This window comes from Centropristis striata, chromosome 10, assembly GCF_030273125.1.
Source record: "Centropristis striata isolate RG_2023a ecotype Rhode Island chromosome 10, C.striata_1.0, whole genome shotgun sequence".
Lineage (NCBI taxonomy): Eukaryota > Metazoa > Chordata > Actinopteri > Perciformes > Serranidae > Centropristis > Centropristis striata.
Genome location: NC_081526.1, coordinates 9,756,973 through 9,784,546, shown reverse-complemented (window position 1 = coordinate 9,784,546; position 27,574 = coordinate 9,756,973). Strand labels below are relative to the sequence as shown.

Genomic DNA, 27,574 nt, shown 5'->3' with positions numbered 1-27,574 from the left:
CTGGTGTGTAATGACAGAAATAATGCCATGGAAAATTGGAGGAAAGATGACTAAATGAATGAGTAATCCCCCATTCACTGTGTTCTTCCCACGACATCTGATAACAGCTCAGATTATGAGCTGAATGCCGGGTCTCAATAGACAGTCGCTGCCATACATTTCAGTGCAGCCCGCCGCCTCATAAAGCCACTCAGCCCTGCAGCGTTTTCCGCCTCCTCCAGTGCTGCGGTTCGGAAGTAAACAGATTCAGAAACACTCTGCCGCTGCCAAAGTCTCATTGGAGTGACTTAGCATCACTTTTCAAGCAGCATATTGTGTTTCACAAACGTGCTGCCGTGCTCCTTTCTCAAACTCAAAATGGGGAGCTCAGTTTTTGTGTTTGTGATTTGTGTGTGTGGAGAAAAAAAAGTCTCAGAGTTGGGTTTAGTTCACACAATTCTGCCCCCATGTGGACTAAGTGGATGATGGGTAACCAGAGCATGAACACTGGGAGTTACAAAGTTAATATCACAAGAAAAAGCTCAACATAAATCCCCAGTGAAGTGATATATTTTACAATTTTATAGAAATGGTATTATCCACGCTCTGTTCTGCCTTCTACCATAAAGAGTTTGGTAATGATCGTAGCAATACAACATGATTCTCATGAAACAGATAGAGTTGAAAGATTTATTGACAAAACAGTGAGAGAAAAGAAGTCACATCAAGAAGCTGCTGGTCGTGTGATTTTTGAAGCTCGAGGCGGCTGAATGTTTCCATTGTGTCTGGATCTCACAAAGGGAAATGTAAATATTAGTAAGTGGTAATTGTTATGTCTAGTCTAGTGTGTATAGGGCTTGAAGGCACCGGAGTACAGGCGACGTTTGAATAGGAATATTAGTTCATGGCAGGATGCTAACAAGCAACAACACAGGAATACAGAGGATTACATCCTCATGAGACTGACTGATGATAACAAGCGAAGGGGACAATTTAATGGGCTATGCTCAAGGAAGCATGTCCTTCCCCCAGATGAAGCCTAATACCTAACTGAACACTAATGCTAATACGATTTTCTCTACTGTAAAGTGCAGGTCTCGAGGCTAATATTCAGTTAGATGTGATACTCTGCGTAAAAAGTGTCTGCAGAAGGAAAGGATTCTGTTAAAATCAGTATTTGGTCAAAACTGAAACTTCTGGCTGAGGCATTTTTTGTGCAGAAACATTGATATTATTGCTAATTATTTTTCTTTAGGCGAATATTCAGCTAGACCTATGATGTGATACTGTACGTAAAATATTCAGACAGAAGACTTTTATTCTATTAAAATAAGGGCTGGGTGATATGGAGGAAATCACAATATTTTGACCCAATATCTCAAGTTGATATTGATTGTGATGATATTGAAGAGTTGACAATTTGGTGCTTTCTTAAATAGATAGAAGAGAGATTTTTTAACCTTCCAGTAGGAATTGCTACATCATGCTACTGGCTTGATACCTATTTAAGAGATTAAGTGCTGCTGATAGGAAAGCTATTACTAGGAAGTGGCGAAGACCAGAAATACCGACAATTGATGACTGGATTGACTTAATTTATTACATTCTTAAGATGGAAAGGATTACTTTTTCGATTTTATCTCCAACAGGATGTGTTTTCGAAAAGAGGGGGATGTTGGACTGAGTACATTACAAATGTGCGACCATCATTTGTTTAAAGTGAGGTTGTCTGCATCTGTTCATTGTTTTTTTATGATCTACGCTTTGTTGTCATTACATTAAGACACACCCAGTTCGTGTTGCGTGTTTCATTTCAATTTATGTCTAATTATTCCTGTATTCTGTGTACAATACTGGTCCTTACCTCTGTATTACATATGTGAATTTAGTATTATGACTTTCTGTTATACCAATTTTTCACATAAGGACCAGATAAGGGAGGCTAATAAGCTATATATGAATGTTTACTTTGATGGTCTGGACTGTGATTTAACTCAATAAAAAGATAAAATTAGGATAAAAAAGGGTAGATATTTTTGATAAATAATTACCAGTAATGTGAATATACTGACTAAGTGGTCAAAGGCAAACAGCTCCAAGAGGCTGGTAAGATCAGAGAATAACATCCCTTTTCTGTAATGCAGTTTTTAAAACAAAGAGACAATACTTATGCCATATTATGATCTAAGATGATGTCTGGTCTCATATTATGATATCAATATATTGCCCAGCTCTAATTTAAATCCATATTTGGTCAAATTAGTCACTTTATGATTAAGTGCAGAATTTTATTTTTCATATTTTAAAACACGTGAAGGCCTAAGAAATAAGTCTGTTTGAAAGGTAAAATGTGAAATGAGAGAATGAAGCTGACAGTCACACAGCAAAGTCCCTCTCCTGCTGTTTTGAACCTGGGTCAGTCAGAGGAAAAAACATGTACTTTCTCGTCCTGGTAAGAGACTGCTTCTCAACAACTGCACTCCACCACATCCAGAACAAATTGGCCAATCTTAATGTCAGCAAAATGTCACTTCATCATAAAAGCCTGGCCTCCTCTAAGCAACTGGCTCACGTGGCTTTTTCTTCACAGCATGGCACTATACATCCAGTACATTAGGCATAAAGCAAAGTACATCTATAATATCCATAGGTGGAGGGCTACAAATATATTCTATAATATTGTGCTGTGCTACATTGAGCAATTCCTTAATACAACTTGAACAAAGCAGAAGAAATAGTAAGCCAAGATGTGTTTCTGGTGTTTCTCATGATTATTAGAGTAATCAAGACTTAACAAGCAATTCATTTAGAAATAATGCTTCCACGACACCAATAATGCATTAAGTGGGATTACAGTATGTGACAGTTGGCAACACAGAGAGCTTTATTCACTGTCGTCAGACCAAGTGAAGCGTCCCATCCCCAGAGTCATGTTGATTTTGTGTCCTTCTCTGACACTGCTCGACACGGAGGAGTTCTGCCTGGCCTGCATGTTGACCTGCATGCCCGAGTGCAGGACGGGCCGGCCAAAGTCCAAGGAAAACATGTCCTCAAAGCCTTTCATCATGGACTGCAGATTGACCTCCTCGTTACTGGAGGTTGTGATCTGACACGACATCTGTGAACTGTTTGATTCCTCCGTCTTAGACTGATAGAACGACTTAGCGCTTATCTTTTTAGCCGCAGGTAAGAAGAGCTGAGAGGCAGAGACAGGTGGAGAGACACAGGGGCGGAAGAAGAGAAGAGAGGATAGAAAAGAAAAGAAAGAAAAGAAAAGAAAAGGAAGTAATTAGTTTTAAACCACAAAATAAGTGTAAATAAGAAAAGTGGACAATTTAAACCCAAACCCAAGAGGAAAACTAGATGGTAAAGTGAAGCGAACAGAACAACAAGATAGAAAGAGAAAGGAAACACAGTCAACTTGATTCAAAGGTGTTCGATCACACACAATTTTGAGAAAACCATGTTTTTTGTGCAAACAAGGAAAACCAGAATACACTTTGTTGTGTCTTTTGCGTGCAAATAAAATAAAATGCAAGGACACAAAAGCAAACAGCAAAGCTGTGAAATGCAATTCTGCAACGCTCACAATTCAATATGAATTCTAGTGAGAAATCCACTCTGTGCATCACGATGCAAATACTTGTTGGGCAACCATGCACGACACTGCACATAAATAGTCCTACCAATAATATATACTGCCCATGATGTCCTCTTAATGTGTTTTTTTTTTCTTAACACACTTTTTATTTTAATTTCATTGCTTTCTCATTTCCACGTCACCCCAGAGGGAGATCAGGGGGATTCTGTCCCTCTCCCGACAGGACTGAGGAAACACGCTGCAGTGTTGACGTGAGGCGCTGCTGCTGTCAGCACGTGACGGCTGGTGGTGGCCGTCATGAGGGTGAAGGTGGACCAAGGTGGAGGGGAGATAATGAGGAACTCACCGGGCTGTTGGACTGCTCGATGAGTTTGCGCTCCCACATCTTTAGACGGCGCTCTCGCTCCTTCAGCTCCTGCTCTTTGGTGCTCAGGTCTCTCTCCAGCTTCTTAAGTCTCTCAAGTGTAGCTTCAATCTCACACCTGCAGCACACAGCGAGAGAGCAATGTCATCAATGCACCAGATATCTCCCCATAAATTACGGGAAAAAAAACTTTTCCATTTAAGGCTGGTGTGATTGAATATTTTTCATTTTTGTCAACATATTCCATTTCATAGACGCTACAGTAAGCTACAATGTGTTAGTCCACCTTCATCCCCAAGACCATTTCTGTATTTCTTTTCAATAGGTCAGACATATAACATTTTAAAAAAAGGTAATTTATGTCCTAAAACAGCTGGGCACTGTAGTTTTGCAAAATGTCTCCAACAGGACTAAATGGTACACTTGTTGGGGACTATTTCAGCTGTTGACTCATACACAATTTGTGTCCGAGAGACTGATTTTGCTGCAGTGATTGTATGTGAGATTGCATCATGTTGCGTTCCAAATCACATACTTTTCCTCTTACCTTTAGTACACTTTAAAAAAAAAAAATGTTGAATTTACGGTAAATAACTGGCAGCTGTGGTTGCCAGAACTTCACCATAAAAAAATACAGTGAGTGGGTTTTCTACTGTAAATTTAAATGAAAATATCAGCAAAAACTGTAATTTACACTTTAATCCTGTTATTTTTAGGGTAATTGTGTCTTTGTGACATAATGGTATTTTTCTTGATTCATTTACATAAATGTTTTTTTATATTTTTACAGTTTAAGTTCTGTATTATTCCTTGATTTACGGTAATTAAGTGTCTACTAAGGTTAGTTTTTAATTGAACGCCCTATTTCTAATGCAAATTGAAAGTGTTTTACTATAATTTCTACAAACATTTTTACAGTGTACATACTGCAGCTGCCCTTATGTAGTATAAGTATACAGTGTTGCATGCAGTATGCATACAACTGGGGCAGACTGCTCTGTCATACTGTGTCTTGAACTACTTGCTCATTTATCTGTGGCAGCTTCTGTCAATGAGCTGTCATCCTGGTAGTTTTGGCATTTGACATACTATGTATTGGGACATACTAAATATGTTTCTGGCACACTAAGGAGTAGAATAGTTTGGTAGAATCCGTATATTTACTCACCCTCAGTGAACTACAATGCTTATGTTCATCCAGTGTAACAATGTGGCTCATTATGTGTTTTCTATGAGCTTTGTGGCTGCATCATTCCATTAAATGATGCTGCTGTGCACCAACTGTTTTACACGGTAAACATCTTCTATTTTTTGACAGACCTCACTGTTTGTACTGTAGATTCTGTTATACTGCCATATTTCTATTTATACTTTATACTGATATCGAGACTGTTGTTTCTATTTATACTGTTTATTTGAAATATTCGCCATATTTATTCTGTTAATCTGTTCATACGCCATCTTTTTTTAAAGAAATATGTTTATTAATTTTCAAGAGACAAAACGAACAAACAGAAACAAAACAAGCAAAAAAAAGAACACTTAACAAAGATCACATAACATACAGAACACAGCACATCTTGGATTATAACAATATTCCATGGTCATCATACCGCCATATTTATGCTATTTACATCTTACAGATTTGCCACTGTCTTTTCTTCTATGTCTTTTTGCTTGTATATACGTTTCTACATTTATATTTTATATCTTTTACTTATATTTTATATTTCATGTTTACAGCTGTTTGCACCAGGGATAAGAGGGAAACGCAATTTCAATTCTATGTATGTCCTGTACATGTGGCAGCATTGATAAAAAAGTTGACTTGATATTTGTCAGTTTTGGAAACTTTGGAATTTCCACTAGAAAGGGAAATTATGTGAGTTTCAACAATGTTTTGCTGCAGTTGTGTTGTGAAACTCTTCTGACTAGGACAGTAAGCAGTGACACAGACTAAATCAAGATCAACTGTGCACCAGTGATGCCCTGCAGTCAGAAGGTGATTCATCTGAAGCTTTGAATGCCAAAGACAGGACGATGCCTCATGTTCACTTCACGTTGGGGGAAGTTTGCTTTGCCCAGCAGGTGGGGCTGCACAGTGTGTTGTGGAAATCCATGCTGTGCTCCAGCCCAACAAAAACTTAGTTCTCACACTTTCTGTTCATAAACACATGTAGTCCAGGCAGGAAAGCCCATCCTTACTCCTCCCGGTCCTCCGGTGCCTCCACCCCAACGCTTCCCACTTCAAACAATTTCCACTGTTGCTCAACTTCCCAAATAATTTGTTCTCCGGCCTCCCACTTTCCTGACAAACCATTTGGCATTCCACGTCGTCCTGAACGTTGCAGAATTCTCTTTTTTATTGAGTTTTTTAAACTGTTGCAAGATGACCAAAGAAATGTCTGTTTTTATTTTGTCCAGAGTGTAGCAGAAGATGCCTGTTTAGTTTGACAAGTTATTAAACTAATGTGTCTCAATCTGTATTTACTTCTTAGTCCAATAATAGTATGTTTTATTATTTAGTAGTTAACAGTGAGTGAGTGTGTACATTAAAGTCTGTAGCACTGCTCAACACATGCTGGTTGACATCAAGTTTTTGTTCTTCATTCATGTCGCCCTCAGGATGAAGTGTAACAACATAAAAGTTACCTTAACTTTTCAGCTAGCATGAAATGTTTATTAATGTTAACGTAATCCTTGACTGTATTAAAGACATTCCCATCAGCCTCAGCTGTACTTCAGTTTAGTTCTCCTGGTTCTCTGTTTAACATTTTAAACAGGAAACAACTTGTTTGCAAACTTTGTGTTATTCAATCTAACCATCCACTAAAATGTTCTGAAAACATTTGAGGCAAGAAATAGGCAGTGCCACTGCTAAAACTTGTTTCATTTTACAACGACATTGCCTAGGTTGACCACTTGGTTTCATGAGCCAGCTGCGTCGTGCTGCGTGGCGTGGTTTGCAAAAAGAAGAGGTCTTGTCTAATTCATGCTGGCGAACACACCTCTAAACTCTCCACCGGCCTCCCACCACACACTGCGCAACCGCCTTAGAAAACATTCAGATGGCCTCCATCGACCGGTGGAAATGTACCAATAGTCTCTTCGACTTGTTATACTGCATACGCCCGCTAATAAAAGTTGACCAATTAATCGTTTGATCAGTTAAGTGGCACCAAAACGATGTTTTGCAAACCTGAGATACACTGTCTCCCATAAAGTTGGAATAAAATATTTTGTGTCTGAAAACAAGGTAATTCCAACTTTATGGGCAACAGTGTAGTTTTTATTTACCAAAATTACGAATGCATGAGACTGAAGATTACTCCTGCTCTGCCGAAGCACAAGTATCAATACTATGGGCCATATCTGATCATCTGAGGGACAATGGGGCTGAAAATTAGCTGAAAATATCTTTGTGCATGTGATAAACTCCTCATTATAATCTAATAACCTGAACAATTTAACAGATTTTTCTGGCATTTTAGAAAATGTGGTCCTGAACAACTGAGATAAGATGATATCATCTGATTAATTGGCATCTTCCAGATCCAGACTATTGTTATTAAATCAGCCTTAAAAATTATACTATCGGTCAACTTCTACCCCAGTCACTATTTTTCTGTACTGTGCAGCCAGTATGGATATAAGTCTTCTCAAACATCCCTCAGACCAAAAGTTAGCACCTCAACCATAAACATATAGCCCTGCTCTACACGCTCTATATATTTCTTCCTGGGTAATGAAAATCAGATACCTGAGATGCTCCAGCAGATCTTGCTGCTCTGAGGTCAAGACAACACCTCTTTGTGGTGAAGCTTCCTCCTGCTCTGATCACCCACACGCCTCTCCTTCCACTTTCAGCCAGATAAGCTGATACAATCAAACCTCTTGAGCTACAACAAATGCATCTTTCTGTGCCACACATTCTCACTTTCTGTTTTCCAGCAGTGAGATTCACTCCAACCTGCTCCACCTGCAGATGGCTGCCTGGACATGATGCCACCAGCAGCACAACTTCTGAGGAAAAACCTCAGAGCACAGACAAGCCCCGCAGAGAGGCAGACAGAGAATAAAGTAACAGCTGAGACTCAGGCTGCGCTGAACATCACCAAACCTCCAGCTGCTCATACAACCCAATTAAACACTTCTACTTGAAAAAGATGGTGATTATTTTTAGGGCCTTATGGGTAAAGAGAGGAAGTATATCCAGATGGATGATTCTTTGGAGGTTTTCATGCCTTTATGGAGCTATCAGTGTAATTATTAAAGATCTATATGCACGATCTCAAGTCCTTTTTTGTATTCCACGGCCCCCATCAGCTACATTTCCACATCATTCTTTGAAAACAGTTGCACATTTCCTTAAGCTGAGGCAGTATATTGGTGAAAAAAGAGAGTTATAAATACATTTACTGGGCCTGGGAGAATAGCTGATCACATTACCTCCATTCAGCCTTGTTGTTAAGGAAAGAGTTGCACTGTTGAGGAAGTTGGCTGTCATTAGACATGGACTCCAAAGTGGAGAGGATCTGCTTGAACATTGGCCTTTCCTAAATCAGCACACAAACATTTGCTCTGTTATTAAAATGAAAACATGTGTTGTCAGTTCGCATGCTAATGTTTCTTAGCGTGTCACTTACTTTTGGCTCCGTTCTCCAGCAGTTTCTCATGAGCTCAGCAAAGCTGGCAGGACAGCCACTTGGGATGGTTAACCTCTGAAACACACAGTCAGAGGTGGTGGAAGAAGTATTCAGAGCTTTGTACTTTTACTTAAGTAAAAGTACAAATACCACAATGTGGAATTACTCCACTACAAGTAAAAGTCCTACATTCAAACGTAATTCAATAAAAAAAAATTCAAAAAAAGTATCAGCATCAAAATGTACTTAAAGTATCAAAAGTATGAATGCCCCCAAGTATGAATGTTTTATATATTCTAAATATATTAATGGATTATTATTATTGATGCATTTATGAAAGCAGCATTTTACTGTTAAGGTAGAGCTATTTTTAACTACTTAATATACTTTTATGTGGTTAAATAAACATACATAATCTTTGATCATATTTTTTCATGTTAAATCTTGATCTGAAAAGTAGCTAAAGCTGGCAGCTAAATGTAGTGGAGTAAAAAGTACAATATTTGCCTCTAAAATGTAGTGGAGTAGAAGTATAAAGTTACATATGTGGGATTTGAGTAAATGTACTTTGCACCACCACTGCTAATACTCAGAATAAAAACAGAAATCAGAGCACTTTTGATACCAAATTATGATAATGTTGCCTGAAGAATTTGCATTCATAGAGATAATCTGTTTATAAAGATTATATTTTAACTAATAGTTCGATACTTATAGCTCGACCAGCAAAGGAGGACGCTGTTATTGTTTAAATTTCATGCTGTCACATATACATACCTGAGTGCACGCTTCCTTCTTTGCTATAATGCAGTTGACGGACGTAGTTCTTAGAAAGAAAATAGTTCCTATATGAAACCATCCACAACAGGGTCTGTGGATTATTTTGAGTAACCGGTTCATGATTTCTGGACAGAGACGTTTCTGTTGAGTTTCAGTTGTATTTTTTGGCGGCTAAAGCACCACAAGAAAACAAAAGTGCCATATAGTTCTGATGAGGCGGCTGATATCTCCAACACTCTAACTGTAACTGACACCAAAACTATCTATAATGATAGTATGTAGTTTCCCTTTTGTCATCTAACTCTCGTCAGGAAAGCAAACTATTTCCTGAACGAGATATTTCACACACTGTATGCTGCAAATATACCAAAATATTGATTCAGTGTGAAGAAGGTTTATTTATCTATTTATTCAGCTTGGCATTCAGTCCCAGCTAGGCAAGAATCTTTTGCTTTTTTTAACTTTTTAATCTTTTATTTTTTTATCTCTAACTCTGTTTTTAGATTGAGTTTTTATTACTTTTTTTTATTGTTTTTAGTATTTTATTGTTTTCATTGTTTCTATTTATTACTGTATTGGTGTATGATTTTTATTGTATTGTAATAACTGTACAGCACTTTGGTCAACTGAGGTTGTTTTTAAATGTGCTCTATAAATAAACTTTGACTTACCTGGACAATAATGATTACCCCCTTTCTAGGTTCAATACTATATATAGTTTACACACTCAATCACACTCCAGATTACCTCATTTTTCTCCACAACGAGCCAGGCCACTTGTAAACCTTCCAGACCTTTGAAGGGGATCTCACGGGTGAGCATCTCCCACAGCACCTGTCCCAGAAGGCAAGAGCAAAGGTCAGTGTAATACTGTAAAAATTACACGCATACATGCACTGTATGCGTATACACAAAAACAAAGTTATATAAATACATAAATATTGCTAACAGATAAGGAGCTTTTTATCTGTTTCAACATTCAAATAAACATTAAATACATGTTTCTGCCTTTCCTCGGGACCACATGCAACATACAAAATAGACAAAAAGAATCATTTTACATTTTTCAACTACAATTAAAGACTCTCATGATTCTTGAACAGTTCTCCGTTGATAATTTAGGTGCTTTTCAGTCGGTATTCAGCCACGAGTCAGAAATAACAACCTGCGTCTTTGGAAAAAATTGATCATGAAAGGTGAAGGAGAGACATTTTTCCAACACCTGAGGGCTCTACTGTATATGTGTACCATATCTCTGCACTTGCCAGCTGCCTCTCATTACACATATGTGTTTTACTATAGAAATCAGCTCCTCAGAAAAGTGTTTGAGCAGGAAAACTGGATACTTAGTGTAAATTTGCTTTCATTTTGCAGTAACTCTGATATAGAAAGCACTCACTGCAATCATAAACATTGTCTGTTAAGCTTGTAAAATCCTAACTCCTGTATAAACCTGAGGAAACATATTTCTGTTAATTAATTTTATTAGTTATTTACTCTTTTGTAACAGGAATTGGAATGTTAAAGACTAAGAGTAGCTGCTTCCCATTTTGAAACGACTTCCTTCCTTCGACTGCAACTTCACAAGAGAAGACGAAACACACAGAAGGAGGCTGTGCTTCTGCAAAGGTCACAATAATTTCTATTGTCCACTTAAGCAAAGAAAAAAAATGCAGAAATGAAAATATCAGTGGGATTGGCTGACTGACAGTTGTGTTTTTTGAGACATGAATGACTTGAGGGCATCTTCTGCAAATGTATTTATAATATTTGATTCAATTTAACATAGGTTTGTTTTTTTAGACAGAAATAAAAGGCATTGTTTTATAAGTGGGTCAGGCTTTGAGTCTCACTGGTCTTGTCAATGTTTTTGTTCAGTTTGTGAGCAGGATTACAGACGTATGACATGATTTACATAAAACTTAGTAGAAGGATGCAGCAAGAGCCAAAGAAGAACCTGATAAATTATGGAGCAGATCTGAATCACAGGGCGGAAACATAGTTTTCTTCACTTTTGTTACCATTATAAGGTAATGCATGGTGCTGGCAGAGGTCTCCACATTCGGAGGTCATTTTGACCTACCATAATGAATACATTTTCACTGGATTTTCACTGATAAAAGAAATGACAGACATCAACCAGAATGTAAAAGTAAAGCTTTAAAGACACTCTTCAGAGCTTTCCTCAACTTTGGCTTGTAAGTCAAACTTCTGAACTTTGTATAAAGAGGCTGAAAGTTACTTCTTGTAGTATAAAGGGTCAGTACGCTTCTTCAAAACTGAACTGAACAAAGAGAGTCGGACAGTAGACTCGGAAAGACAATTTGGCTGCTGAGACCAAGTCGTGATACTTAGGCACATTTGTGCACAGAACTCTAAATTATAAGAACAAGGCTGACAGAGACTTTAGGACTGTACTGCATGTCTCTTTTTGTATTGACATTTTTCAAATTTTCAAATTTTTCAAATGTCTCTGGTCATATTTCATGACATTATCTGGCTAAACATTTTTTAAGAACAAATCCTCAATTTGAATTAGTCAAGTAAGTAATCAGATCTTTTTTTTTATGAAGTCAACTTTATTGGTTAAATAGTTTAAGACCTGAATTCTATTTTTGGTAACACTTTATATTAAGGTACATGTATTCAACATTAATTAATTGATTATAAGCATGCAAATTAGTATGATCAAGATGTCACTTTAGTGGGGAACATATTATAAGTAACAAAGACTCAATTTAGAGTTATTTGGACTCTATTACAGCTTGTAGTTTTGTGTTTTGTCATGTTAGAACAGACCATATTCATTGAGTGTTATTAAGGGAGAATAACTATTCTTGTGGTACTAACACCTTATAAAGTCCATACAAAGCAGAGCATATTGAGATTGTAACTCATATACAACAACTTCCTTACTTACTATTAATAAGCAATAAATCTGAGGTAATTGAGGGAATTAACTCGTAGTTAATGTCTTACTGGTTGTATAATAAGGACATGCAGAACAAGGCATTAATACGTACTTAATAATGACTAATTAAGAGCCAGTATGTTACTAATTTGCATGCTAATAAGCAACTAATTAATGTTGAATTTGTTTACCTTAATATAAAGTGTTACCCAATTTTTTTATTATTGTGGTTATATAAATGTAATTTTTTATGGTGCTGTTATATTGATTGGTTAAATGCCAACAAATATACACTGAAACAGAATATTGTGTTGGATAAAAACATGTTGTGACGTTTAGAAATGATTATGTTTCTCAATGAATTTTGACAACTTTGATTTGCCCACTACTTTATTTAATTTCCTAATGATTCCAATGATACATGCACAATTGTAAGAATCATAAAAACAAGTATTGATTGTACTGAGGAAATTTATGTTTTGAATTCTGGAGTTTTGGGAAATTTTTGGATCACAAGTCTGAAACGATCCTGCACAGCCACCACCAAAATATGAGTCTTCAGATGTTGATTTAGAATTTGAATGTCACACTTTGACAAAAAGTTGAAATATTCGCAGCATTTGAAATTTAAAATATGTGTCAGAGTTATAAGAATTCTTCTTTCCCCTCCTTCCCTTCTTGTCACTCAGTAATGATTATATTATATTATATCTATATAATGTTATATATAACTTTATTGACATGTTGCCGTGGATACGAATTGCTACTGCTTCTCTCCTGATGACGGCTCGCCTTGTTAGTGACCTGTCAATCAAAGGTAGCCACGCCCCAAATCATATGATTCTTCATCTTCTAATTTCTTCTAAATGGGGCCATTATTAGAACTATTAACATCAAATTGTCTTGAAGAAATTTTTTTGCTAGCGATTGAGACTTTAGTGTTGTCCTAAAAAAAATTTCTGAGATAATAAATCAAGTGAGAAATTTTCTCATTTTGCACTGAAATGAATGGACAGATTTTTTTTGCAGCCAAACTTAGCGCCCCCTGCTGGAATTTTCGGTAGAATGCAGCTTAAGGCACTTCCTGCTTTGCCTCCCTGCTCAGACACGGAGATTGCCGCTTGGTTATGCTTTGAATCTTGAAGTATTCGCAGCATTTGAAATTTAAAATTTGTGTCAGAGTTATAAGAATTCTTCTTTCCCCTCCTTCCCTTCTCATCACTCACCACACCGTAGGAGAAAGTATCACAGGTCTCAGACACCGGCAGACTCTGGATCACCTCAGGAGCCATCCAGGGAAACGTGCCCACCAGGGACATGTGTGTAGTGTGGGTCACGAACTTGGACGCCCCAAAATCACAGATCTGAAGAGACGAAAACAGACTCAAGATTATCACTGCAAATAAATCAAAATGTTGATTTTAGTATCCAAACCCACCATCCATACAACAACATGCATACTATGCACTCATCAAACCAGCAATGCAGAATTAGTTTCTGTCTGTAACTATCTGCAAGTGTACATCTGGTGCTGCTACAGATGTCTGTCTCTACTGATACTGATACTGTAATCACATCATTTAGACTGGACTCATCTGCTGTTTGGCACACTCTGTTCTCATATATTGGCTCGATAATGCATCAGACACAAAAGAGGTTTCAAAATGTGTTTGGAGTAACTGAATAGTTTGCCCTATCATACTGACTGTCTTGCATATAAAAGGTAATATGTAATTTCATTATTTTTTGTTAAATCTTCTTCCTGTTAGTCTCTGTCAGTGATTTTTTGAAGGGCGGAGACATAGTTTCCTTCACTTTTGTTACCATTATAAGGTAATGCATGGTGCTGGCAGAGGTCTCCACTCTCGGAGGTCATTTTGACCTACCATAATGAATACATTTTCACTGGATTTTCACAGTGATTTTTTGAACATGTTAAGTTATTCACTGCCCTCTTGTGTCCACAGACTGTAGGTAAATAACACACCAGTATTTCATGCTCACGTTCACTTTGAAAATCTGAGATAAAAGTTTAAACATTCAGCTAAGAATCGGAGACGGTTTATTGTGCAGAAAAATGGATCTGAGATGAAACTCTACAGATTTTAAATCATAATGAAATCCTACCTTGAGAACCTTGTCTGCTGCCACAACAACTGCAAGAAAAAATAAGGTTTTAAAAGTGTATATTCACATTAGAAAAATATGAAGCATTAATGTTTACACAAATATTATTGCTTTTGGTGTACACAAAAAAGAAGAAAGAAAATCTGTTACCATTCCTGGACTTCAGGTCTCTGTGGATCACCTTAACAGGGGCCTCTGAATGTAGATAGTGCATTCCTAATGTGGAAATAAAGAGTTTTTCAGAGGCAGATCACTGGAAACTGCTTTTTTTGCTGTTTAATGCTGTATCTGTAGAGTTGGATGTGTGTAATTTGTTGTTATTTTGTAAATTTCTGTAAACAGGCCTTACCTCAGAAAAAATATAAGATAAGATAACATATGATATTTTATCCTTTATTAGTCCCACAATGGGGAAATTTCCATTGTCACAGCAGCAAAAATAGAAAGGAGCATCAATAAAATGACAATAAATAGAAACAAGCAATATTAACAAGAAATATAAAATCATTAATAAAAATGTAGGCAACAAAATATAAAAAGTATGAAAACTTTAAATAATAAGAAATATAAAATTACAAACACCATACACAATATTGACAGACCGAATAGTTTAAAAATTCCACAGAAAAATACATTTTATTTCACAGTGACAACATACCTGATTAGCTGTTAGTTCCTAATACAATCACAGAGATGAAATAATTGTCACGTTTACCTCTGGCGATCTCTGCAGCCCATGTCATGATCTGTCCCATGTCCATTTCTTCACTCTCAGCACTGGACAGGTAATCATACAACGCCCCGCCGCTGGCGTACTCTGTGGAGAAATCAATTACCATGTTTCAGTTTGTATCGTTGGGAGCGACTGACAGTTTGTGATGGTGAAAAGTCTTGCAGAGACAAAGCTGTTCACTCTTCAGGCGTCATATTGTACGTGTGAGTGCAATATGTGAGAGCATTACGTGAAAACAATTTAATATTGAGATTGTGCCAGAGTACAGGAAGCCAGCTGACAGTGTCTTGTTTACAGATCGCTGCTGTCACTGAGCTGTCGCTGTGGATGAGCTCGAATCATCACGGACTGTAACTGGAGCTGCAAGGAGCCCACAAGTTATCAACTCTGCAACACAAATTAAAGCCAGAGGAGGCAGGGTTTTGTTATTGGGCCAAAATTCAATAAACGCTTTTCAGCTTATTGTAATTAAATTTATGTGCAAGAAAACTAGACTTATGCACCTCCTTTGAGCTCTGTTTTTAAGTTTTAGAAAACCTAGCCCATGACAGGGGACTTTGGCTAATCACAGGTGATTTCTGGTAATAGGCGCTCCTATTGGTTGCTCTATAAATGCTAAAGGTGACTGGGCTTTTTGGTCAGAGCCCCATGATCTTCAACTTGCAAAATCAGTGACATCTTTTAAATCTCTTCTTGACACATATCTATTTCAAAAAGCCTTTTACTAATTTTACCACATCGCCTAATTTTAACATGTCTTTACTGTCCTATCTAATTTGGGGGGGGGGGGGGGGGGGGGATTGGTGTTTTTTTTGTTTGTTGGTTTTTGTATGTGCTTGTTTCTGTCTTGTATGCTTGTTTTACTTGTTGTTTAGCACTTTGTAACGTTTTGTTTTGAAAAGTGCTATATAAATAAAGTTTATTATTAATATTATTATAAATGCAGATGTGTGTTCACATTGGATGTTAAAGCCGGATTCAAAATCCTGCAGAACAGGTTGGTATTCCAGCATTAGAAACAACTGCCTACACTGCAGAGCAGGCCAACTTGTCAAAAAGAGAGAAAAATAATCACCAACTTCTTTAATAATCAATGAATCGATACAGTCATTTTTCATGCAAAAAAGGCAGAAACATTTTGCTTTCAGCCACTCAAATATGGAGACTTCCTCTGTTTTCTATCATATTAAACTGAATATATTTGGGTTTTGGACTGAAAAAACAAGACATTTTTAAGGCAGATTAACATTTTTCACTATTTTCTGACAGTTTATAGACCATGATTAATCAACAAAATAATCAGCACATTAAAGGATAAAGACAAAAATCGTTATTTGCTACAATATAATTGCATCGGGATAACAACATAGGCTACTGCATGAAGCACATGCATATGTCCATACACGTCTGGTGGGAGGAGCTTAAGACAATTTTGCAAATTCTGTCCTTTTTTTTTCTTTTCTTCTTTCATCTTTTTACCTTTTCCAGAAAAAAGCCTACCACAGCTGAAATGATGATGAAAGAGGAGAGGTGGCGTTCAATACACATTTAATGCACACAAGCTCTGATTTAATTCTCTCGTGCCGCAGAATGAATGAAGAATACATGACAGAAGATGTTATATAGTCGTGGCTCAGAGCCAGCTATTCTTGTGCATTGGCGGTTCCTCAGGCATTACAAGAATGTGTCCATTTATGGTCAGCCTGTCAACTCAGAAGCAACAACTTCCTCAAGTTTGACACTGTAGACGTAAACTCTGTTCCTGAAGTGCACACATGCTGAGTCCAACAGATACATGCTGTAAATGATCATAAAAAAGCTTTCCAACACCCAGCTTTAAACTTTCTGCTCCTTCTTCTAGTGTTTAAATGGGGAACTTCTTATTGGTCTTTGAAAAACAGTCACAGAACAATCCAAGACAAACAGATAGAGCTTTGATCAAACACAAAGATATGTAGAACAGGCAAATCAACATGTTTGCTATTAGTAGAAAGAGATCAGATGCGGTAAAGTGCTTGGATAAAGATAGACCAGCTGAAACAGCAGGAAACCTCTGTTTGTGCATAATAACCCAATCATGTTCCAACAGAGTAATGTAAACATGCACAGGCGCCAAGACAGCAGTCTAATTAACAATCATAAAACACAGCATTGTTTTTTATTGTTATTAAATTCTGCATGGCGTTTTCATATGTTCATTATAGCTAGAGCTGGCTGTCAGCAGACATAAATAAGCTCACCTGACTCCACCTGTGTGTGCAGGTGAAGACTTGTCTGCTTCTGCACTTTGCACTTTAATAAGTTCATCCACATTCCTCGGATAATATGGCTACCTGCAGCAGCTCTGTTTACACTGCACTTTCATTTCATCTTCCTCTTCTGTGTGAATCAGTCTAATATCATAGTTTTAATCTCACAGGTAAATATACCTTTACCCCAAAACAATAACTAACCTCAATTCATCAGTTTTATGATGCGGCTGAGTGACAGCAGATCCTGTTACACTCAGGTTTCTCAGATAGATTATATATTGGCTGCTAGAAATAAGGAAATGCCCGGCCTGATGCTGTATGTCAACAGAGAGGAAATTTATAACAGAGCTGATGAATGTAGACATGGCAGAGTCAGGATGGCCATAAACATTGGTCCTGTATCTGGTGCTAATTACATTCTGATTTGATAAATAGAAACACCAACCAGCTCCCTGACAACAAGACCTTTCTCTTTCACCGCTGCAAAATACTACAGCAGCAACACGACTTCAGCCCTGATTTTACACTTGCAAAGAGTTTTTGGAGCTCCTTGACAAAAGCCCCATATCAGAGACAAATGAGCCATCATCTCGTGAATTATTGTTTCAGCATGTGTTGACAGGGAATATTAGGACAGGCAACCAAATGAAACGCAAAGCAACTTTTAATAAAATTACAGATTTCTTTGTGTTTTTACATTGCTGGAAACATGTGGTATAATGTCAGTGGATAACTTTAAAAAAATATATATCACAGGTCTAGTCGTTTTTAGGCTTTTTAATGTAATGCTGTAAAGTTATATAGTTATATACTATATCTTTGTAGATGTTAACAATTAAAAATTAATAATGTGACAGAGTAAATTATGCAGAATATGTAGATGCAGTCAGCATGTGTTCCTGTGTGTGTGTGTGTGTGTGTGTGTGTGTGAGTGTGTGTGTGTGTGTGTGTGTGTGTGTGTGAGACAGAAAAAAAGAGAAAAGAAAGAAGTGAAAGTTGGACTACTGGAACCCACCCAAAACCAGTGATATTTTCTAGTAAACTTGAATTCCAGACTGTATAAAGAATCCACCCGACCTACAGGTCGACACACGTCTCTGTGCTGTTGAAAGGGATTTGATGCCATTGAGGGGTGACTAAATGTAATGCACCATTGCCTTAATTGATTGATTGATTGATTGGACTGAGTTGAGAATGAAAAAACATGCTTAAATACACGGTCGCCCATAAAGTTAAATATGTTTGTTTTCAGACACAATCCTCTGTTAATTGTGGCTTTAATATCAGTGTGATATGTTTGGAAGAGATTGATTAATACAATTAATAAAGAGAAGATATAGACTTTATCTGTCAATAATAAATCACATTGTCACAATCATTTCATGGAAAGACGTAAAAATATTTTATTCCAACTTTATGGGCGACTGTGTACTTAGTCAAACCCAGAGGTTAGCAAGGAAGTGTAATGCAACAGTTATTTCCAATGTGGATCTCAAAATAATGAAAATAAATATACATAAAACTACAGATTTCTGGGTTTCAACATTGTGGGATAATGCAAGTACACAACCCAATAAAATATATTAGTTTAGTCTTTTTATAGACATTTTAATGCTGAAATGTGACATATTATACCTTCAACTGTTGAAGAGTTTTAACTCCTTGAATGAAGTTTTCTCTCACGCAGCTATTACATAGCAAAAATGTATTGCAAAACATTTAACGGAAGTGCAGACTCTACAAGATTTCAAATTAGATTTTTCTGCCCACAATGATCGTAATCTTTTTCCAATGAAGAAAAATGTGTTTCAGCTTTTGGGCTCATTTACAGCCTGAGAATGTGCAAAACCTTTACATGCAACCAACAGCGGGTAGATAACCTAATGTTGAAAGAAAGAAAATAAATCAGAGAAGGATATAAACCTGCAAGATGTAAACTCTTTAGAGGCAGCAGTTGCTCAAAGTTTCATAATGCTGTAATGCAACATTTCAGCAGAGCGTCACCTCTGCATTCCTCATTTGTCACTGAGGTTTAGAAATAGACCTCAGCAGGAAAAACCCTGCAACCACTGATTTAAATCTGCCATCTTGCTCATTCCTTTAAATGCCTTTATCGCTGTTAATGCTTCCTTGTTGTCTTGCTTGTGTTCTGTGGTTCTACCTTTGTTAATGTATCAGATCAGATACCTGCGGCAAACCAGTTTGAATTGAGTCAGACCAGTTTAACTGTAACACATTTAATTGCACATTTAATCGTTTCTTTTGTCAAAATTAAAAAAAAAGAATAATGGACATGTCACAGAGGAAAAATATTTCAGTGGGTGATGTGGAGAAAAATATATATCCTGATGTAAACATGATGACAGGAAAGTTAAACTGTAGAAACCACTTTCCTTATCTTTTTTAAAGCAACTACAAGGAGTTTTTAACTTGTTATTAAAGAGTCTCAATTTAATACTGATGCATGAAAATGACCAACATAAGCAAACGAGACCATCAGCCAGAAGATTATTTACTTTTGCTATATATTTATTCTTAATGCCTGTCCACAGAGTTTACACTGGTCGATAACAAAACTTTATTACACTGTCGTCATATGACAGTTATTGATGCTACATAGCCACAAATCGACACATAACCTCATCGCTGCATCCTGTAAGTATCTGCTATTAAAAGTGCAAATAAAAATAATTTGTGTCTTTCATTTACTCTCTTCCAAAATAAATGCACGCACAAGATCAAGATCTTTACAACACGCTCAGGAAAACAATACCAGGTTTGTCCACAGGGGCCGCCAAAAACAACAATAAGGCTTTAGTTTTTTATATTTTAATTATATTATGTTTTTCTTTTTGTCTTGATTGTGGAGTATTTTGTTAAACCATTTTCTCTTTCTAATGCCAATTTTGTTAATTGTATGAAAAGCTAAAAAAAATTCTGAATTAGCTGTTTTGATAAGTTAAACACAGCTTTGGTGTTTGTGTCACCTACTCTCAAAACCCACATTTTCTTAATAATTCATCCAATAAGAAAGAAGCACTGGAGTATAAAGACGCTGACATTTCAACAACCTCACACTGACACCTCTTACATCAATAAGCAGCCCAACACTGCAAAATTAAATTCTACAATTTGCACATCACACTCTAAACCACCTCACATCAGGTCTGTTGCAAATCCAAAAAAAGAAAAACTAATGCAGGGCTCTTCCTGCAACATCTTTATAGGTACAAAGGTAAAGGAAGACAAGCAGAATCACAATCTCTCAGCGTTTATCTTTCACCTTTCAACCTCAAACAGCACAAATCCAACAGATCAAGCCACGTTTTAAAGAACATGTTTTCTGTAAACAATATCACTTAACATGCTTGTAGGATTTGTCCAACTCTTGTTCTTGTTCTTGGTATTTGAATGCATTTGCTTTATATTATAGATTATTTCAATAAATGTAAAGAAATAGTTTAGTTCACTGTATTAGATAAAACACACATTAGATCTAGTGAGGAGAAACGTGAATATTGGATCTTTAATTATGTTTAATTGACTAACAGAACAAAGCACATCTTTCTGTGTTTGAGCTGCACTCTGGGATGTCTGTATTGCCACATGTTGAGAGGAGTTGATACACCCTGCTCAGGATTTGAGTGAGAGCGATCTTTGTCTGCAATAATCTACAATTAAAGTCCTGTTGGGAGTCACAAGGTTTCCGGAGCACACAGTGACCCTTGAATGTCGCAGACCTTTTAATAATGGCAATGTCAGAACAGAAGTGCTATTTTTTCTTTCAGCCCAAGAGGCTCAGTAGTTCAGCCTTTGACGTAGAGAGAGTAAACACATTAAGAGCCTATAGCGCTGCTTCCTATCTGCATGTCGGCTGAGAGATATCTGTGCTGCAGAGCTGTCTGGTGGACTTTCAGCTGGAGGGGCTCTGATGATTTAATGAAAAGACTTTTATTTGTTTCATTTTTTTTTTCATTTGTGCAACTGCAAGTTAAATCTTAACGTGTCTGTCGTAAATCTGACGTGTAGTGCTTGAATATGAGTTGATTAACTGATTATTGATCAACAACACACCTACTACCAATAATTTTGGAAATTGATGAATCATTTAAATGCATTTATCAAGCAACATTTTCAAACATTTGCTGTTGTTGGTGCTTCTAAAATGTTTGCATTTGTTGATTTATATAATTGTTAATTGGATATCTTTCTGCTGTTGGTTGGACAAAACGGGTTCTGAGAAATTTTGATGGACATTTGGCCACTAATTTCTGTTTTTTAAATAATATAATTTGGCAATTCCATCTTTATTGGACAGTTTACAGGAAAGCGGCAGACAGAAGAAGAAAGGTAGAGAGGGGTATGGCTTGCAACAGCGACAAAACACTGTAACCGTTCACCTACCAAGGGACTCCTGTCCACTATTTTCTGACATCTTACAGACAAAACAATGAAGAAATTATCAAAAAAGAAAATAACTAGAGTTGCAAAGATTAATCAATTAGTTGTCAACTATTAAATTAACCCGATTAATCGATTCTTTCAGAATTTCTCTTATTCAGCCTTCTTAAATGTGAATATCTTCTGGTTTCTTTATGCTCATATGATGGTAAACTGAATATATTTGCATTGTGGACAAAACAAGACATCTGAGGATGTCATTGTGGGCTTAGGGAAACACTGATCAATATTTTTTACCTTTTTTTAATCAAAGTAATCTAGAGATAGAAAAATGAAATGAAAATAATTGTTAGTTGAAGCCCAATAATTGGCAGATTATTTATAATCTGGAAAGTAATCGGGAGATGCAGCCCTTATTGCATAAACTATATGCTAAATATTATGATCTGTAGTTTGGGGTGTCATTGAACAGCATGTGGGTATAAAAAGAAAAATACTTCGTCAGCAAAACTGCAAAAGAATCAAATTGAGAAACTGCCAAAAACGAGAACGTAGGACGGCAAAAGAGTCCAGTTGATGATCTTAAATCCAAATATTGGAGTTTTGAGGGGAGATCAATGCTATTACTTTAAGAAGCACAAAACAGCAGCAGAAAAGAGAGTTTAAAGTACAATAAAACTTAGATGACACCTCCACAGTAAAGTGAAAGTTTGTGCAGAGGCATCGAGGGCCCCTTGGTACATGAGCTTTATTCTTCTCAGCCTCTAACCTGAACACACACAAAAAACACGGGCACACAACTACTGTATCAATGTGTGCACTTCCTGAACCCTCTGGCATTCACTGATGCTTCCATAGAAACCTCTGCTCCATTCAGCGGTGAGCAAACTGCAACTGATGCAAACAGATTCAGCGGCTGCTTTTTCTATCAGGATGTAGCGCTGCAGCTCTGTTGTACACTGATGATCACTGACACATACTGTACATATGACACAGTCAATAAGAAGACTTTAGTATTATAAAAATCTTACCAGTGACGATTCCATAGTTGGGAGCCTCAACAATCGCACCATAAAACTGGATGATGTTACGGTGACTGAGAACACTGAGGATTTCAGCCTGAACAACAAACACACAAGATGAAAACATACATTATTTTTTAAATAAATGTCTTTGCTAAAAAAATGTCTGAACATCATTATATCAGGGTGTAAAGAAACACTCAACAATGCTAGTAGCCGGCTGTGCTTTAAGCTATAGAGACTGTATCCCAAATCGGACACATCTGCAATGCTGCACTTTCCGGTGTTTTCACGGTTATTTCGAATAAGATCGCCACCGCCTGTGTAGGTATAATTAATTTATACATATTTAACAATCTACATGTGAAATTTCATTCATGTAAATGAAGATTTACATGTCTAATTACAACGCGAAAGCAGTAAGAACACAGTAGTTAATGTGAAATTATGATAGAATCTTAGCCGAAGGTTGTATGATTTTGGATACAGTTACGCTAAATGCTAATGTCAGCATACTAACATGCTCACAATCACAATGCTAACATGCTGATGCTAACAAGGTAACATGTCTGAGTTTAGCATTTGTTAGCACTAAACTGGAACTGGAAATGTAATCAGATTTGCAGGTGACGTCACATATTTGTTTAGCATTTTGGTCGGCATCTTTGTTTTTTGGAGCCAGAAGTGACAATATTTAAACAAGAGGGGGTGGATTTGACTCAGAACTTGTTAACACTGTGCACGCCCGGCACCTGGCTGCATGCAAAGTTGCTGCTAACAAAGATAGCGTCCATATTTTTGAAGTAAACAATGAACAATGCTCACTGCTATTTGAATGTGTCAAGGATACACATTGCTGTAGTAGGGACCTGTCAAGTAGGGACCTAGCAATTGCAGCCATATACTTGTTAAGAAAATGTCTACTGAGGTAATAAATCAAGTGGGTAGTAGGGTCATTTTATACATAGATTTTTATCCAATCTGTGGAGTCGCCCCCTGCTGGCCATTAGAAAGAATGGAAGTTTTATACAGTTTATGGTCATGCTCTATAGTACTGGACAAACTGAAATTCAAACCTGTTGATGGTGCCAGATAAAAAGTTAAAGGGTTGGTGGAGCGTGAAGTTACATTCGTCCAATAGTTGTTGGCATTTCACTAGCAAGCACAAATGTCGACCTCATGCTGACAATACAGAAAAAGTAAGGAGTGTCTCCAGCACTGGATTTTGAAGTGGGGTTGTATGAGGTACTTATCCATTCTTAGTGTATTACCTATAATAGATGGGAGTCGGCAGACACGCCCCCCAGTTTGGAGAAGCACCTAAAGAAATCTCTATCTGTTTCAGTTTCGGCTATATTTAATACATTTTCTCCACTTTTATTTGCCAGCAGAGAGCCCTTTCGACGGGGAGCTGAGGCCTTTGTCTATGCTCTCTTTGAAGCGACCAGACACCTTTGACAAAAACAGTCATTTTGCTGTTGCCTCGATTGTTTTAATTTGTTTGTGTTATTTTGTCACTTTTGAATATTAAAGGGTTGGTTAAAATTCACCAAAGTCACACAACACAAACAAACTAACTGATTAAGGCAGCAGTAGACCAGCAAACAACGTGTTTTTCAAGGTAAAATAACAAATGAAACAGATCATGTTTTTTAGGATGAAATACATTTAGCTGCTGCCCCTGTGCACAATACAGCTTAGCTTCCATACCAGTACTCCTGTCTGCTGACCGCCATCTACTGTTGGTATTACACTGAATATAGGTAAGTACCTCATACAACCCCAATTCAAAAAATCAGAACTATCACTTTAATACTGGCCCAGAAAGAAAACCTGACAAAACCAATTCATTTAATTGTAGCCAAACACTGTAATTAACTGAACAATTGGTTCAATGTGAAAGGATTACATTATTATTTTCACCGAACAATCATCTCTCCAACACTTGAGTGAAGATGAATGGATATCTGTGATCTTTTACAATTTCATAAAAGAAACTATGAATCACTTTCTGAACGTCCTATCACAGGCCAACAAATGTAATACAATTTCCCTGAAAAGATTTCAAAGATAATTCTTTTTTTGTCTGTAAGACAATGTGCCTGAGCTTTCAAAGAGATCTCAAGAACAGTCTCTGCTGTAATTGGGCCAAATACATTCTTTCATTTGGAAATAGTGTTTCTTTTCGCGGCACTTTTGTAAGAGAGGGGGTGTATAATGACCATGAATGATGGGTACAGAAGTCACCACATCCCGCTAAATGGGGTGGCAATTAAAATGATTACTACACTGACAATTAAAAAGTATATGAAAAGCAGAGGCAATTATGACTCCTACCTCGTTTTCAATCTTGAGCAGTTTCTTCACTGCCACCTCTTTGTCCTGGGAGATCCACCTGGCTCGGTACACACTCCCAAAGCTGCCACCGCCACAGTTCTCGTAGAAGTGGATGTCATCGAACTTGATTTGCACGAAGGAGGCGCTTGGAGACGACATCTCATAATGGCACTCAGCACCAACTCTGCTTCTGAAAGAGGGGGTCACAGGGAAGGAAGGAAGTCTGGTTCACTCAACTGTGGTAAAACAAACGTACTCCTGTTGTGCAAGATGCTTCAAAGAAAAGCTTCCTCTGAAACGTCCCATTTGAGGGTGTGACTGCACACTCCAACATGGCCCGAAATGGGACCACCGAGGCTGATTCTGCATGCCGTGTCGCTATGATATCCCTGGCTTTAGCTCTGTTATTTACTGACCATCTCTTCATGCTGTTGCTCTGCACGCACTCCTCATCATCAGTACCAGTAAGCAATGAGCTCAGGGTCCAGACTTTGCTTGTATAAGGATGATGGCATGCCTGGTATGCTGCGAGCATGGAGCCAAAGTCACACACTATTCCAGCATGGTCTACTGTGTTCGGTACAAGTAAGGCCACAAACAGAGAGAGCAAAAACATGGAGAAAACCTCAAATTCTCTCAGGCCGTCTTGCCGTATTGGTGTAGACGTAATGCTCCCCAACTGGAGTCCACACAGATTGATTATCACATCCTTTTGTTTGTCCCTAAGAGCATAAGAGCATCTTGTAAAAGACATAATTCCATCATTACAGGAAATAGTAGCTCTGTTTTTGTTCATAGGTTTCCCTTTTCAAGCTATGCAATTACGGCTTTTAAAAGGCTGTTACCTGGGTCGTCATTGGGATTGCTATCAAGCCCAGCGGGAAATGCCTCCATCGTCACAAAGGGGGGCCATTGCTTTCTGCTGATTTACTTGTATGCATGCTATACTTAGCCTCACAGCAATCTGCTCAGAGGACCATCCCACAGTATTGTCCGTCCACTCAAGAAGCCAGGGTTACTGGGATATGGCAGCACTTCTTCCTGCCAGTTCTCACTTAATAGCAAACATTGCAACAATAACGGCCTGATAGCCAGATGTCAAACCACAGGTAGTTACTGTAATCAGAACTAAATGAAGAATAAATCACTCAAAGGGAGAAGATAGTAGGCGGAGCTGTCGGCTTCTAAATCACATTTGAAAAATTGAGTTATATTTAAACACAGACGCAGACTTTAATAGTAATCAATTATCTTACAGTGCATTGTGCTGGTCATGCTCTGTGTGGGTTAGATTATTGGGCTAAATTGCATGATTACATGGCTTTATTCAGACATTAAGAACTGCAAGGATTAGTCGACTAATCGATAGGTCGCCAATTGTTTCAATCTCCAATTAATTGTTAATTTTACATGCAAAAATTGCAAAAATGCTGTTTTTCTCTCCCAGATATTAAGTATTCTTACCTTTGTCTGATTTATTCTAAATTAAACTGAATATACTGACATCCCCTTTGACTTTCAGGGACTGTGATTGATCCTACAACATGATGTGCTGCACACACAATCCTCAGAAAGCCAAAGTTTACTGTACCAACACATACCAGAGTGGGAAAAAACATGCATTACTATCCCTTTCAGTGTTATTATGACTGTACGTGCGGTCATAACTCTCCCACAGCAGACCTTTATAAACACTGCTTTAAATGTGTCACACCCAACAGCCCAGAAGATAAAATAAACCTGTGTATTATCCTGTATAACCTACTGCTAGTCCACATTATGAGCCAGCCTTAACTCGCATGGATGTCTGAAAGCTTCCATGTGAAAACTGTATCTAACTTTTACACACCCTGACATTGTAAACATACATACCGACATTAAGTGTGAATGTTTCGTCTTCAGAGCAGGTCGTCGCCGGTTACAAACTTTCAGATATGAACTTACGAGTTCCGGGAAATCTCATGTGACGTTATTTTAATGTTTCCACTCACTCCGCGGTGGTTTTACTGGTTGCACAACTTCCAGCGGCAGCTCACACCGACTGGACCGACTCCCATCAGAGTCTCTGTTTTCCTGATGGCAACAGCTCCCCCTGCCGGACCGCAGCGGGACACACTCCCAGCTCCTCACTGGTTGTTTCCTACACTGTCCTGGGACGGTGGAGCTCCACGTGTGGTCCGCGGACCAGTCGAGGTCCCCACTGAAATGTTGTTTCACATCCTTAACCCTCCTGTTATGTTCGTTTATGAGGAACAGCAATAATGTTTAATTATCCAAAAGTGTCAGAAACTACTATTACTAATAATACTATTTTAATAATAATAATAATAATAATAATAATAATAATAATAATAATAATTATTATTATTATTATTATTATTATTATTATTATTATTATTATTATTATTATTATGCTATTAT

General features: G+C 37.4%; 1 protein-coding gene across 1 annotated transcript; it reads right to left on the bottom strand.

Moving 5' to 3' along the window:
- Positions 1-246: 246 nt before the first annotated feature.
- Positions 247-27,150, bottom strand: LOC131979050 (mitogen-activated protein kinase kinase kinase 20-like). Its single transcript, XM_059342937.1, has 12 exons — positions 27,026-27,150; positions 25,154-25,343; positions 22,826-22,913; positions 15,124-15,225; positions 14,559-14,624; positions 14,409-14,437; positions 13,508-13,645; positions 10,118-10,204; positions 8,591-8,665; positions 8,394-8,500; positions 3,927-4,062; positions 247-3,175 (listed from the first exon to the last, which is right to left on the bottom strand). Exons 2-12 carry the CDS (start codon positions 25,310-25,312, stop codon positions 2,864-2,866), a joined length of 1,299 nt encoding a protein of 432 aa, XP_059198920.1. The 5' UTR covers positions 25,313-25,343; positions 27,026-27,150; the 3' UTR covers positions 247-2,863.
- Between the last annotated feature and the right edge of the window lie 424 nt (positions 27,151-27,574).